We start from the raw sequence: 14,812 nt of genomic DNA on the forward strand, positions 1-14,812 counted from the left end.
TTAACGTGAGCCATAAATGCATCTCGGATTGCATGTTGCTTTTTAAAAGAGTGAAGTCCAGGGTAAAAACTAACCCTCCGATTCTACAAATTCTGACAGTGTATATCCATAATTATGCTGTCTGAAATCATGCAAGTTATTAGCAGCACCAATCAAGATATTAAAACATTATTCTTGTCTTCGAGCAGCAAATTCTATCAAAACAATGCTATGCAATTTATGATTAGCAAAATCTCTAAAATTCAAAGTGGCTAAACTGTTTTAAGATTGGAAATTCAAAGTCTCCCTGCATTATATAACATCTAACAGTTATACACTTTATTTAGCTTCTGAAGGGGGTAACCTCTCTTAGAGAAGGGGACATTGCAGTTTCCCTATATTTTAAATGTTATATTCTCAGCCTAAAAATGTTAAATTTTTAACAAATGACTGAATTTTAGAGTTGGGAAAGACCTTGATGAACATTTAGCCCAACCCACTCTTTTCAGATGAGGAAAGTGAGGCCAACCAAGGGGAATGCCTTGTCTAAAATCACAAAAGACACAGGCTGGACCCCAGCTATCTCCAGTCCCCCATATTCTTGGTATTTCTCTGCAGAGCTATCTTCCCAGGTTTTTCTGGTTTTATTTGGTCTCATTCATTAAATAACAAAGAAATATCAGGTATATAGAAATAACAATAAACACAGATTTTTACTCTAATTTTAAAATCAGAATGATTCCTGAGCCTTTACCTACCTTCATTTTATTGAGAATGCAGTCAACAGTAAATTATGACTAGCTATCGTGATTATTTTCAAACACGTACACGGACACCGAAAACACCTTTCAGAACTATTCCTTAAAGACACTTTTACAAACACATCCGTGTGATGCCAAGGCACTTTTCATGGAATGTAATGAAACTGTGATGGTGAATGGAAGTGAGATGCTTCAGTCTCTCAAAGCGCGGTCATGAGCTTATCTCGATACATCATACTCTGCACTCCTCCTAAGTTCTTCTGGTTCTGGTTGTGGACATAATCGACATGGCTGTCATCTCCACTGGCCGACGCTTTCCAGTGAGGCCTGTCATCCTGAAAGGATGGCCTGTTTTGTTTGCAGAGTGAATGGTTAGTGGGGGAATGAAAGAAAATTCAGAAATGTGAGTGAAACAACATAAGCACAAAGGGAAGGGGCAGGGAAAACCATGAACCACGTGAATGCGGATGGCCTGCAAACTGAAATGAATGGATTGTCTACTTTATTTTTTAAATTCGGATGTGGGTCATCTATTAACTGCCAAGTGGACGAAAGCTCTGTCTCTGGTTGTGCTGTCATCCCTCAAAGGGTGTCTGATGATCGGGTCAGCCTGGGGAAAGCTAGGTGAAGGTAAAAAGGGTCCTTTACCAGGGGATCTCTCAGGGCTGTTATGCTAATGTTCTCTATGAATGCTTATGAAGTATTTGCCAAAAGCGTTGGACCAACAAGCTTTTTCTTGGGGCAGGCATCTCGTACGGCACTTCTCTTAACATAAAATGCTAGGCCCCACTGCCAGAGATTCTGATCCAATAGGTCTGGGGTGGAGCCGAGAATCTGCATTCACAAGCTCTCAGGGGATTGACGGTACTAGGGCCAGGTAGGTGGGCCACCTGACAGGAACCTTCCTCAGAATTCCTGGTGTGAAATACTGGGCGAGGGCATGCCTCAGAAGGAAACTAATGTGACAAACTAGGCAGTAAGAAGTATAACATTTTGTAAAAACAAGGTTAATAAAAACGTCATTGCTATAGATCTCTTCTGTTTCTCATGTCTGGAAAAATAAACTGCCTTGGGCAATACAGAAACATTTAGAATTCTTACTGTACTACTTTAACTCGCTTTAAAAAGTTACATGAGTATCAAGTGTTTGTGATAAAACTGCTCTGTTGTCCTACAGGATCCGCCCCACCCCCACCCCCAACGTGGGAAGACCTATGAAGAAACAAGTGCTCTCGTTTGCCTTGCTCTAACCAGACTGATTTCCATCACTGTCCTCTCTCAAAGAGCAAGGCTAGCAACCTCACCAAGAAAGAACTAAGCAAACTGAATTCACCAACTATGTTTCTGAAAGAGCTGTACACATAAACACCAATTAAAGCTGATCTTAAAAGGAATATTTGCCTTTTCAAAGCTAGCATTAAAACACTTCCAAGCCTATAAACTATAAACACAAGGCAGGTGCCAGTTTACTTAGGAAGGGTTATGTGGTAAGTCAGGGTGGAGGCGAGTAAACACATCCCTCAGGCTAAATCCCACTTACCATTTATTTTCGTAAACAAGTTTTATTGGAACATAGCCACACCCATTCATTTATGTATGTCTGTGGCTGCTTTCAAGTTACTACAATGGCAGAGTTTAGTTGTGACAGAGACCACAATGCTGAAGCCGAAAATATTGACCATATGGCCCATTTCAGAAAAAAGTTTACTGACCCTGGGTTTAGAGAAAGATCTACTGCCACCAAAAGCAAACTCCCACCCCATCCCTGAAAAAAAAAAAACCAACAAAAAAAAAACCTTTTAAAAAAACCCACCACAAAAATCCCCAAACTTTAGTCACATTTTTTAGTAAATGAATTCCCAGGACAGGAAAACATGACTTTATGAATTTTAAGTAACATTTCTAACACAAAACCAAACCAAAAATATCTGAGGTTAGAATGACTTAAAAAAAAAAATCATTTTTATGTCATAAAGCATAACTTTAGTAAATCCAGACTCTCCACTGGCTTCTTTTGCTTTGCAAATGATTAATCTCTGCCATGACAAGGCACCTCTTAACAGTTGTTGCTGATGCAGGATCTCAAATTCATGACTAAGTAGAACTTGAACTTTTCTGGAGAAAAGGAGAACTTGTGAAAGGACAGCTCTGTGAGCTCAAGCACTTACCTTACATTCGGAGAGTGAGGGTGCCACCGGGGCTGGCTGGGGTGGATATTGGGAAGATACTGAGGCTAGAAAGAAAATACCAAACCTGATTATTCGATGACCTTTCGATTTCAATGGTCTTCATTCACTTTGTCTCTTACTGGCATCCACCTGAGGGGCCCATGGGGGTATGAATGGAAAGGCTATAACTGAACCCTGGCTGGTGGGAGGGAACGTTTCCCAGGATGATCGCGTTTCCCGCCACAAAGGCTGGGCGCTGGGAAGGTTGCCCTCGGAAGAAAAGTGAAAGCATTGCAAGGGTCTCCTGGAGCACCCAGGACAGGTAATATTCATCTCTCCCAAGGGAACAGACTGGAAGCTGCCAGAAGGACAGGGAGAATGGTCGGCAATGTCTTCAGAAACAGTTTTTGTCACTACTGAAAATGACGACAACCATGGCGACAGTTACATCTGCATGGAGACAGGGACCCCAAGGGCTGTGGGAGCACTTTCTTTCTCCCTTATTTATGCAATAAAAATAGTTCTTTAAATTGTGATCCGAAACCATCCAGAGCACTTATCATCCTGATAACACAGAAGGAAGGAAGAGATTTGTCCATTTTAAGATGAGAAAATAGATCCAGACTGGTGACTCACAAAATGACCTGGGGTGACGACGAGATGGGGCTGGCTGGAGAGCAGGCTGTCTATCCACTTCTGGCCTGCAGGGGGCAGTGGTCCTAGACAATGCCAGGAGCCACTGGGCTTTTTTTCTCAAGGCTAAACTTCCTACCTGGCAAAATGGGTCCTTCTGACATTTACGTTACCACGGTCTTGCCACCACTACTCTTTTAATTACTTCTTCCCCCTCTTCGTCCTTCCTTGCTGCTTTGGTTAATAAGCAGAAGGCCGCTCTCCGTTATGGAAAATTATCAGCAATTCTGTACATTCAGTTTTCACGGACCTGAGATGCCTTCCTTGCCTATTCTGTATTCCAGAGGCCTCTCTCCTTCAAAGACGCCTGTCAGCAAGCTAAGTCTGCAGCCTCCGAAAGGACATGCTGCAGGAAAAAGGAATCTGGAGAAAATATCTCAGTTGTAGAATCTGAGAGCTGACCAGGGCTTTAGAATCTCCCTGATTCCGTCTCTTCACATTTGCCCCTCTCTCTCAAGGGATACAGAAACCCAGAGTGTTTAAATGATTGGCCCAAAGCTGAACTCTTTCAGGGATTTCAGTCACACAGCCAGGCCCTAAATGAGGTCTACTAACTGGGTCTTCAACAAAAGTGAACAACTAGAAATAGACCTTCTGTTGTACTCCCCGTCTTCAAACATAACCAAATCAGATTCAAATCAGGGTGGGCACCTTATTCACAAAGACCCAGAAGAAGGATATTCTAGAACCTTTCCTGGTCTCCTTTGGCAATTAACTGACAGTCTATTTTTTTTTAAATTAATTTATATTTTTTACTTTTTTAGGCGAGGCAACCCTTGGTTGACCTCACAGATTGCAAAAACTTTGTCAGCTTACGATCCCTTATTTTTTATGCCTACAGCACCTGGTCTTCCTAGGTGGTCTCCCATCCAAGTACTAACCAGGCCTGACCCTGCTTAGCTTCCGAGATCAGACGGGATTGGGCTTGTTCAGGGTGGCATGGCCATAGACTTAACTGATACTCTAAAGCTGTCAAGGAGTGTTTTTTTTTTTTTAATGTTAACCCAGAAGGTTCTCAATCAAGGCAGTTATGTCCCCCTGATGGATACTCTAAAGCTGTCAGGAGTGTTTTTTTTTTTAATGTTAACTAAGGTTCTCAATCAAGGCAGTTATGTCCCCCTGATGACAACTGAAAATATATATGTGCATTTTCACTTGTCACAATGACCTTTAACTATTGGACAGGGGAAGAGCGAAGCTAAACATCCTGGGACTCTAGGAACTTTCCCTCCCCAAACGCCAACAGTGTCCTCACTGGGAACACAGCAATCCATCCTTTGCAGTTGGCTAACCTTGCTGAGCTCAGAATAAGATAAATGCTGCAAGTCCATCCCGCCCTCTTGAAAACCTCTCTCCTCTCTCAGCACTCAGATGCCTATCAGGCCACTTCTCAGGCCGTTCTCTTCCTGGTTAATTAACTCCCAACCCTTGATAGAACAACACAGAACCTCTCCGACTGGCAAGGTGCAGAGGACCACTGATTCCCAAAGATGTGGAGAGCAACGACATGTACGTAACAGCTTTTGTAGATCTGATTTCAACGACTGCCTTGATGTTCATTTCTGAGCAGAGAGAGCCTGCAGCAAGAGCTCACCCAGGAGGCTGGTGGGGAGAGGGCAGGGACCGTGCTGAGCTGGGACTGCTTTGCTTCATTTAATTTTTTTCTCTCCTTCAAGCAGTAAATCACCCATGAACAACTCTTCCCGTCCCCCTCAACATTCCAGACACTCGCACCTGACAATCCCTCAAAAACAAACAAACAAACAAAAACAATCCGTGAATAAGATTTAAGAACCTAAAGAAGAAGATGGGGAAACTGCCTTTTCCCTACCAGGAGCAAAGCACATTTTATGTGTTCTTCCCTAAAACTCAGAAGTCAAGTTCAGGTTTTGCATCTTAGGAATATGATTGCATGTACAGAAGATGATATCACAAAAACCTTCTGAAACATAATTTGGACACCCGGTAAAGATAATGTATATGGGGGTCCCTCCCCTATCTAAAGAATTAATATCTGCAGATCAAGAATGAGACTAGTTAGAATAAGGCTCCAAAGTGAACTCGTTATGGAGTAGCTTTGTTACTGTGACATTCAAAACCAGACTGGTGACAGGACACAGAAACCAGGGAGAGCAGTGTCCGGTGGACATTCACACCCACCCAGGACAAGAAAGCTGATCCCAAGTTAGAAGGTCATCAGACGTGGATGCTGCCTCTAAGCACAAACAAATGACAACCTAGGAAGCGAGGGACACATCATCAATCCAGGGTTCCCCCGCCTGGCTGCTCGTGAGAACCACCTTTGGAGCTGTGAAGCTCTCTAATATCGAAATCCCACCTCCCAGGGTTTCTGGTTCAATCAGTCCAGGGTGAGGCCCACGCACCGGTTATTTTTTTTTAAAGTTTGCCAGATGGTTTTAATGTGCAGCAGGGTTGAGAACCACTGGTGCAGGTGACTTACATTCAAGGGGATCCAAGAGGTTCTGGGGAGGAGAGGGCTCCGAAGGATATCTTAATGTACAGATTAGGAGGCAAAGAAATTCCAGGCAGACGAGTATAGGCAAAAGAATGGTGGGAAGAAATTCTGGGGCAACGATGACGTAATTCCCTGAGAGCTGAATATATGTTGTGTTGAGGAGTGGTGAGAAATAAGTGTAGAAAACTTAAGTCGGAGCCAGGTTGTAGAAGACTGTGAATGGCCAGTGAGAGCGACCCACAGGTAGTGGTGGGCGGGCTGGGGGCGTAAGGGCTCTGGTTGGCCATCCTGTGAAAGAGGACACCAGCCATAGAAACCTGTCTGTGCTCCTTCTGCAGGCAATAGGCCTAGAACAATGCTTCACAAAGTAGATTCTAGAAATCTGCTCTTCCAGTGATGTTAACGGGTATATTACCAAAAATGAGCGGGGGTGGGTGGTGTGGATGGGGGAGAGGAGAGAGGTTAGCTTTTTTTTATTGGGGGGTGGTGGTGGTGTCCAATAATCAAATGATCCTGGGAAACACTGGATTTAAAAAAATAAAATGTGTTTTTGTTGCAGGATTTTTCCGCACTTGTGACACCGCAAAGGGCACACTGTCAGATCCAAGAAGGCGGAATGCAGGGTGCAACAAATCCCAAACGTGTGACCAAGACATCATTTCCTGGAGGCACACGTCAAGGGACTCGTGTTCCTTGGGCCTAGAATGCACTTTGACAAAATGCCTCTTCACCTGAGTGCCCCTAGGAAGTTGAGTTTGACCACCCAGAAACTTAAACATATGTCCCTACTGCTTGTCAGTTGGCAAGGTTAAGAAAAATAGGCAGCTCATATGACCAAGAAGAAGCAGGGGTTGGGGGGATGGGGGGGAAAGACTCTCTTCTTACTGTTTTCTTAAAAAAAAAAAAAATTGGTATTATTTCTTTAAAATCTGATTATAAACGTAATGACTGCTCAACATGGAAAGTTTAGAAACTTTAAGAAGTATTGCATGAAAACCTTTAAAAGCAGTATCTTACCTGGTAAGTATGGACTTCAGGATTTGTTTTAGAGCTAAAGGAAAGAAAAGAAAAAGTGTAATGTAACAGGTTGTAAAGCGACATCATAACTGATTCACAGGCATACGTCAGAGATATTGTGGGTTCAAGTCCGGACCACGGCAAGAAAGCAAGCCTCATCAGGAAGTGAGTCATATCTTTTTGCTGGTGGAGGATCTTGCCTTCAATTTGTAAAAAAATGCAACATCTGTGAAGTGCAATAAGCAACGCGCAAGAATATGAGGTCTGCCTGCATCTAACAATCACAAACTAACCCGTAGTGCTACCTACTCTGTCGGGAACCTTCATAAAAACTATTTCTTTTTTGGTTATTAGCTGCTTAAACGAACATAGAACTGGGAGAATCAAACAGCAACTTTCCTTTGTCACTTTAGAGCTCACAAATAGAAACAAGTGATATTATTCCAGAACCCTGTTTGTGATGTCCTGTTTTGGTGGCAAAAAGGAGGTCCTTTCAGCTTGGCAAACCAAAAAATTTTAGTCCCACCCCAGAGCTGCCCATGGCAGCAGTGGAGGGAAAGCCACCACCTACTTTTGAGCATCCATCACTACGGGTCCCACAGCCGACACCAACGCTGCCCTGAGCTGGCCACCGCTTCGGAATGTTCATTCCCTATAAGACTCTGCACTGGGAACTTCACATCTGTTATTATTTAATCCACGCAACAAGGCTGTGAGGTCGATAAATGTTACCACCTCATTTTACAGATAAAGGAATGGCTGCCTAACAGAGACATTAGGAAATCTGCTCGGGGTCAGCCAGCTAATCAGTGGCAGAGCCAGGACAGGAATGGACATCTCCTCCATCCCAGAGCCTATATGTTTCCATTAAGCCAAGAAGGTTCCAGGCTCCTCATGCAAGATCCTACTTTGATGGGCTCTTAATCAAACAACTCTGGTGAAAGAGATGGACCACGAAGATTGGTGTAAAACACAATGTATTTATTAACAAGCGAGCATCTGCCAGAGAAACCACAAACACAGTACAATCATCGAGCTGCGTTGCTAGGGTGGTGTGCTTGAAATCGAGGTTTATTACCTCTCCGACAACGAGAGGAAAACACATCATTGTTACGAGTCTTGCTTGGGGTCTGAATGGCTCTGTGTTCCAGTTTTCAGAGAGGGCAATGAATCTGGCCAGGCTCTGGGCCAGGTCCACCTCCGGCTGGATTGCATCAGGAAGGTTAAGTGTTCTGCAAGGTGCTATTTTTCTAGTATCACCTCTGCAGCCCAGAGCACAATTTCATCCCTGGCTCCCATAGCAATCCTACTCACCCTGGATCCCACAGGCTGCAAAGAGCAATTGAACAGCTGCGAACAGTGGTTATTAGCTCATTTGTTCCTAAAGGGTATATTTACTTGGGTTTTTATTTTTTTTGGTAGAATTTTTTTTTTTTAGTTTGTTTTGGTTCTCGATACATATAATCTCCAGCAGAAACTAAGTGGAAAATGTAATTTTATTAGGGAAAAGCAAACAAAACAACCACTTCCTTCGAGAGCAAAGCAAAGAAATGTTGTAACTCACAAACCCCTGAGAATTAAAGCAAGACATGCTGACAGGCGGAGGAAAGGTGCGACTACCTGCTACCGGGATCCTAGAAATAAGGCAGACCTGAAGGCCGAAAACCAACCCATGCAGGAGCCCTGCAACCTCCTCCCACTGCCGGTGGGCTCACGCACAGCAGATTAGCAGGACCTGTCATTAGAGGCTGAGAACCCAACCCAGACTCAAGACTCAGAGGCTTGCCCCCGCCACCAGAATGGCACTGCCGGTACAGTCTGAGACGTGAGTTTAAATTTCCAGCTGTGTAATACAAGGGACCAGTTATGTTCTTTAGAACCATGGGGGTCTGTGAAGGTGCCTTGGGGCTACCTGGGATGGGGTGCAGATGAGCAGCAGGCACCAGCCCCTCCCTGCCCACTCGGCTTCATCCCCACATGCTCCATTTTTGTCTGTTCCCTATGTCAGGTTTCTTCTGGGGGGTGAAAACCAGAGGCTGAATGAGTTTGAAAAAAGAAATGCTGATCAAGCTCAACCTCCTTGTTTTCAATGAGAAAAAAAGAGGCCCAGAAAGGGGAAGGCCCAGGTCCCAGAGCTGGCTTAGAGCCAAGCTGCGGCCTGGTGGGAGGCCTCCTGATCCCTCGGCCAGCAATCTCACCACGAACCAGGGCTGCAGCTACCCACCCCGCCTCATGCCGAGCTCTGCCAACTGTCCAGAGTGCAGGGCACAGCCGAGCTATGCGGATCTCAAAGACCACCCTCCCCGGCAGCCCGAGACCTGTGCCTCTGACGACTGAAAAGCTAACTAAACGGGGCTGCTGGTCACAGGCTGGAGCTTAGATGCAAGAGTTGAAATAGAGATTCTCTAGCATGACAGCCGTCCAACTAATAAATCAAAACTCACAAGAGAAAGCAGTTGTTTCAGAGAGAGAAAGAGAGGCACATGCCGGGTAGGACAGTGGCTCTCACCTGGGCTGCACACTAGAATCACCAAGGAGCTTTTGAAACCACAGATTCCTGGGTCCCACCCACAAAGATTGTCGTTTAGCCTAGGGCATAGCCTGGCTGAGAGGAATGAGTCAAAGCTCACCAGGTGATTCCAATGTACAGGAAAGATCCAGAACACCTGCACTAGGGAAGCGGCCTCAGACCACTCCCCGTGGGCCAAACCTGGCCTGCCTGCGATTCTGAGTCAAGAGTTTGGCACACAGCCATGTTCCTTCGTTTACATATTGTCTATGGTGGCTTTCGCACTCCAGCGACAGAGCACTGAAAGAGACTGTACAGCCTGCAAAGTCTAAAATATTTACTATCTGGCACATCCCAGAAAAAAATGTGCTGAGTTTTAGTCTTGTGACAAGTTCTTTTTCCTGCAGGAATTTTAAGAAAGGTGTTTAATCAAGGCCCTCTACATCGTATGACTGTAAGAGCTGCCCATCACTAAGCGAATCCTGCCATTGCTCTTACAGCTTCGGCTCAAGAGCACGGCCCTTCTTTCTCATCGATGCCTGCAACGCCATGAGCGCTGTGAGCTGTACACATTCCTATCACCTTTATCACCCACTGTTATGATAAATAAAGCACAGAGCTACTCAAACAAGGCAGCTGTGTTTTCTAAAAAAAACAAACTGTCTTAGAACATTCTATTGTGTACTTATTGAAAGCCAGGGGGATGGTATAGCCAGGCAGGAGGAAAAAAAAAAAAAATCGGGAGACTCACCTGGTAATTTAATTATATTAAAGAAAAAGTCAACATTGAAAGTAAATATAATAATTAGAGAAAAGAGCTGTACCCCAGAGCCTGGGGGCACTTACCAGAGCTGAGCTGCTATCACTGGGTTGCTCGCTTTAAAAGAAAAACAGAGAGTAATGACATCTTAGAGAGCTTTATCACTTTTACCATGTGATGACAATGACCAGGAAAGACAGTTCTAAGCGCAGCCTCAACTCCAGGAGGCAGAATCTTCACCTTAGCTACTTCTGCTTTCTAGAGGACAAGTAAATGGCTTTTCCTCTGTACCCTGCCCTCGCACTCAGCAGCAGGTCACTGAGCACGTTCCCAAGGCTGGGCCTCTAGGGTGCAGAGATGAGAGACGCAGCCCCTGCTCTCAGTCCTAACACAGAGACAGAGAGGCAGAAAGGGATAAAGATGAAATACAAGCATGAGTCCACTGGGGAACTCAGGGCAGCCACTGCTGACCAGGGCAGGGGTGCGAGTTTGCGGAAGGGGCCATGGAGAGAGAGAGAGCTTATTTATCTAGACTCCATTTCATTTTAAAAAGGATGCAACACAGAAAACCATTAAAAGCTCACAAAGATGCCAGAACTCTGGCTGGAGAAAATGTCAGTAAAATGAAGGAGGAAAAGAGGATGGAGACCAGGAAGGAAAGGGAAAGGGAAGCATAGAACCTGGAGCCTGGAAGAGCCCTAAAGCTATCACATGGGATGAAGCCATAGGATGCCCCCTCCTCCCTCTGGCAGCCACACCAAGCGGTCGTTCCCTTTGTGCCTACACGCACCTCCAGGGACTAGGGACCCACTACTATTTTGAGATAGCACCATCTTTGGACAGCCCTGTTAAAGCTCTTCCTCATACTGAGGTGTTTCTGGACACCTCTGACCCAGCGGACCACACACAAAAGCATAATGCTTGTCAGGGAGGTAACACAGCTCTTGGGACAGAGAGAGTGCTAACCCCCCACCATCTCCACCCCGAGACTTGGTTGCTCCCAGTTCTTGTAATCAATCCCCCTTCACCAACCTGGCACCCTACTCTGGGCATGCCTCATCCTCTCATCCTTTGGTCTTTCTTGAAGATGAGGCCACATTTCCTGGACTCCAGGCATTTTTTTTCTCCACTAATGCAGCGAAGAGTGACTTTAGAGAATTTCTGGCTGCCAGGCTACTGCTATGAACCATTGGTTCATAAAAGAGGGACAGTGTGGGAAACACGTGGTTCAAGATTCTAGAAGGGGTAAGCTATAGGTATTATACAAAAAAAAAATATGGAATGGCCACTATGAGTAAACAATATATAGGAGTGGACGAAGGGAGTTGAGAGGGCAGAGGTCCTGCTATAAAAGAGCCCACAAGTTAGTACTAAGCTGGGTGTCCTGAATGGGGAAGAAATCAGGTGTGGACAGAGGAGAGCTAGGAGATGGGATCTGGAGGCTGAGTTTCAACAAAAAGGACCCTGGCCTGTTCATTCACTGACTGAATCTGTACTGAATACCGGCCTCGCACGGGTAAGGCCACTGCAGTAAATGACAGACAAGGCTCGGAGAGCTCCGGGGAGGCGGGTGGGCGGGCAGGCATCCAGGGCCAGGCTAAATTTAAGGGCAGGGTGTGTTTGGACTGCCCATGGGACCTGAGTCTGGATATTTAACATCTGCTTGTGTGTGGTCAAAATTCTGGTTAGCATGAGACTGATGTCCTAGCTTGAAATTGTAAGACGGAAGAAAGAAGGGACTGTTTTTCCCTCTAAGACACAGTATCATCTTCCATAGGTAAGAAAGGCGTTTGCCTATGATATTCCTGAGGTCCCTGGTCCAAAAGAAATGAACAGGTACAGAAGAAAAGTGAAAAGGGGGGAGAAGAAATTGAACATATCCAATGGGAAAGACTAAGGACAGCAGATGGCAGAAGTGGCCCAATTCACATCAAAAGCATCCTCCAGGTTTTTGGGTTTTGTAAAAAAGGCTTTGGAAAACTCAGAGATACAGAGAACTGATGGTTGCCAGAAGGGAGGGGATGGTGGATGGGTGGAAAAGGGGAAAGGTATTAAGAAGTATAAATTTCTAGTTATAAGTCATAGGAATGTAATGTATAGCATAGGAAATATAGTCAATAAGATCGTAATAACTCTGTATGGTGACAGATTGTTACGAGCCTTATACGGCAGTGATCGCTTTGTAAGGTATATAAATGCGGAATTGCCATGTTGTACACCTGAAGCTAATATAGTATTATATGTCAACTATAATTAAAAATAAATGTTAAAAATTAATAAAAATAAAAAGTTTGGAATGACAGAGCAGAACAGTAGGAAGTTCCTTCAAAATCTGCTTTACCAAGGTCCTTGGGGATGAAGCCAACTAAACCATAATGTAAAATTCTAAGGCCGAATGAAAAACACACAACCTTTGAATGTCGAATGCCTCCGGGATGGATAGCGTTTACTAGGCTTCCTCTCAAAGGTGCTGGTTCTTCGTAACCGGGCGCCGTGGGTAGCTTGATATTCCGTCCGCCCACTGGAAAGTAAATATTTTTTGCATGTTACTAATATCAGAATAACAGTACATTATACATATTTGAAAGCGAACTTTTATTTCCAAGAGCTCCTATGTCAATTTCAACTTATCGTGGTTTGTTTGGTAAAGACACACATGAAATTTCATCTTTCATTGGGGAATAAAATCACCTTTGCCAAATCCGGGCTGTTATCATAGGGGCAGGTATTTCCATCAAAGGACAAATAAAACCTGCAATTTAGGTTCCAGCCACTTGGCTGCACAAACCGGGCAGGTTCGAGCACTTAGAATATGTGCCTAAGAGAACACTGATTCGCCCATATAAAAACCTTTCCTAAAACACATTATGTACACATTTAAATCTCTTAAAAATCTGTCATCAATGATCACTTAACTAAACCCTGGCTTTCCTTGCTATGCCAAGGGAAACATTGTTTATTTCACCAAGGCTTTCTGGGTTTCGACCAACGTGCTGCCCAGCTGCAGCTTCCAGGAGGCACGCTGTTTTTGTCTGATCTGTCACTGCTTCATTCCAGCCACACTCGGCTTATGATTTATCACATGGAAGGAGCCACTTGCCACCTGCCCTAAATGCCTCAAAGGGGCAACCTCAACTCCAAATTCCCCTTCCTTCTTACGCTTCTCCTCAAGGAGCAGAAGGAAGCCTGGTCTGGGCCAAATCCTGGGGGAGTTTCCTCCTAGGACAGAAAAACCTGCCTTGGCAACCACCCACACAATCCTTCCCTCCTCACTCTGACTAGAGCAGACAGCATACCCGTGCGATGTCTCCGCTAACCTTTGTAGTTCTGACATTCTTCATCCTCCACAGAACCCTGAGTCGATTCCCAGAAAGGACTTGTTTTTTTTCCCCTCCCTTGCAGTATTTAAAAATACATTCAGACAAAATAATTCTTGAAACACAAGTGCACAGCCATTTCCTTGCACAGTAGATAAATTTGAAATGAGCAGATTTTTTTTGGCATTTTAAACAGAGTTCAAGGACATGCCATGTGTGGGTAGAGGTTATGAAACGTGTGAAGGCTTAGATCTTGCAACAGCTATTCTCAGATCTGTAAACGTGCCTCAGAAATCAACTTTGGGAGTGAATTTAAAATGCACATTCTCGGGCCTTATTCGTACATGCACATGTGGGCACCCAAAAATTCTAGTTACCAAGGCCTTAGATGAGGTCATAAATCTTCATTTTTAACAAACACCAGGGAATTTTCATGTACTTTGAGAGACATGGTCTCAGAGTTATACATAAAAATATATCAGAAGACATTCTCTGTATTTTCAGGCCCAAATATTTATTGAGCCTACCCTGGATCACTCACACATGTGTTGACATCTGCTCTCATTCTTAAATGTCACCAAGTTTCTTGACATTGGCATGTGAAACACAGTAGAATAGTGGTTAAAATGTAAGACCCAGCCTGCCTGGGGTTGAACCTTGGCTCGACCATGAACTGGCTGTGACTTTGGGCAGATTATGTAATCCCATGGCTCTAGTTTCCTTATCTGTCAAATGAGGACAATCAGAGGACCTATCTTCTGTGAGGATCGAGATGGTACACGAAAAGCTCTCTCTAGTGCAGTGGGGTGGGTCAAGCTTTCCACAACGATGCTTCTGTTCTGTCTGATCTGGCCACCATGACAGCAGCCTGCCTCGTGTGTACTGGACACTTGAAATGTGGTTAGCGAGACTAAGAAACTACATTTAAAAATGTCTTTGATATTAATGAATCTAAATAGCCACATGTGGCTAGTGTCTAATGTCAGCTATTAATAATTTTATTATTATCGTGCCCATTTATTTCATCAAGGAGAATAGAGGCCAAAAAGAGCTTCCGTGACTCGACTAAAGGTCAGATCTTAAGAAAGAAACAGCGACGGGACGTCTGGACACAGACCCACGGCTCCATTGC

At 44.5% G+C, this 14,812-nt stretch overlaps 1 protein-coding gene and 1 pseudogene across 1 annotated transcript in view; both read right to left on the reverse strand.

The window, feature by feature from the left end:
- The window catches only part of EPB41L4B (erythrocyte membrane protein band 4.1 like 4B), a gene marked incomplete at its 5' end in the record, with an annotated part of 113,210 nt that overhangs the window by 45,950 nt on the left and 52,448 nt on the right, over positions 1-14,812 (reverse strand). Inside the window, 4 exons of the mRNA XM_025041254.1 lie at positions 2,909-2,973; positions 7,095-7,128; positions 10,450-10,480; positions 12,775-12,884. Of these exons, the coding sequence (XP_024897022.1) occupies positions 2,909-2,973; positions 7,095-7,128; positions 10,450-10,480; positions 12,775-12,884 (240 nt within the window). The remainder of the gene's footprint in view (positions 1-2,908; positions 2,974-7,094; positions 7,129-10,449; positions 10,481-12,774; positions 12,885-14,812) is intronic.
- LOC112473138 lies at positions 4,434-4,552 on the reverse strand (annotated as a pseudogene).

This window comes from Pteropus alecto, unplaced genomic scaffold (assembly GCF_000325575.1).
Source record: "Pteropus alecto unplaced genomic scaffold, ASM32557v1 scaffold111, whole genome shotgun sequence".
Lineage (NCBI taxonomy): Eukaryota > Metazoa > Chordata > Mammalia > Chiroptera > Pteropodidae > Pteropus > Pteropus alecto.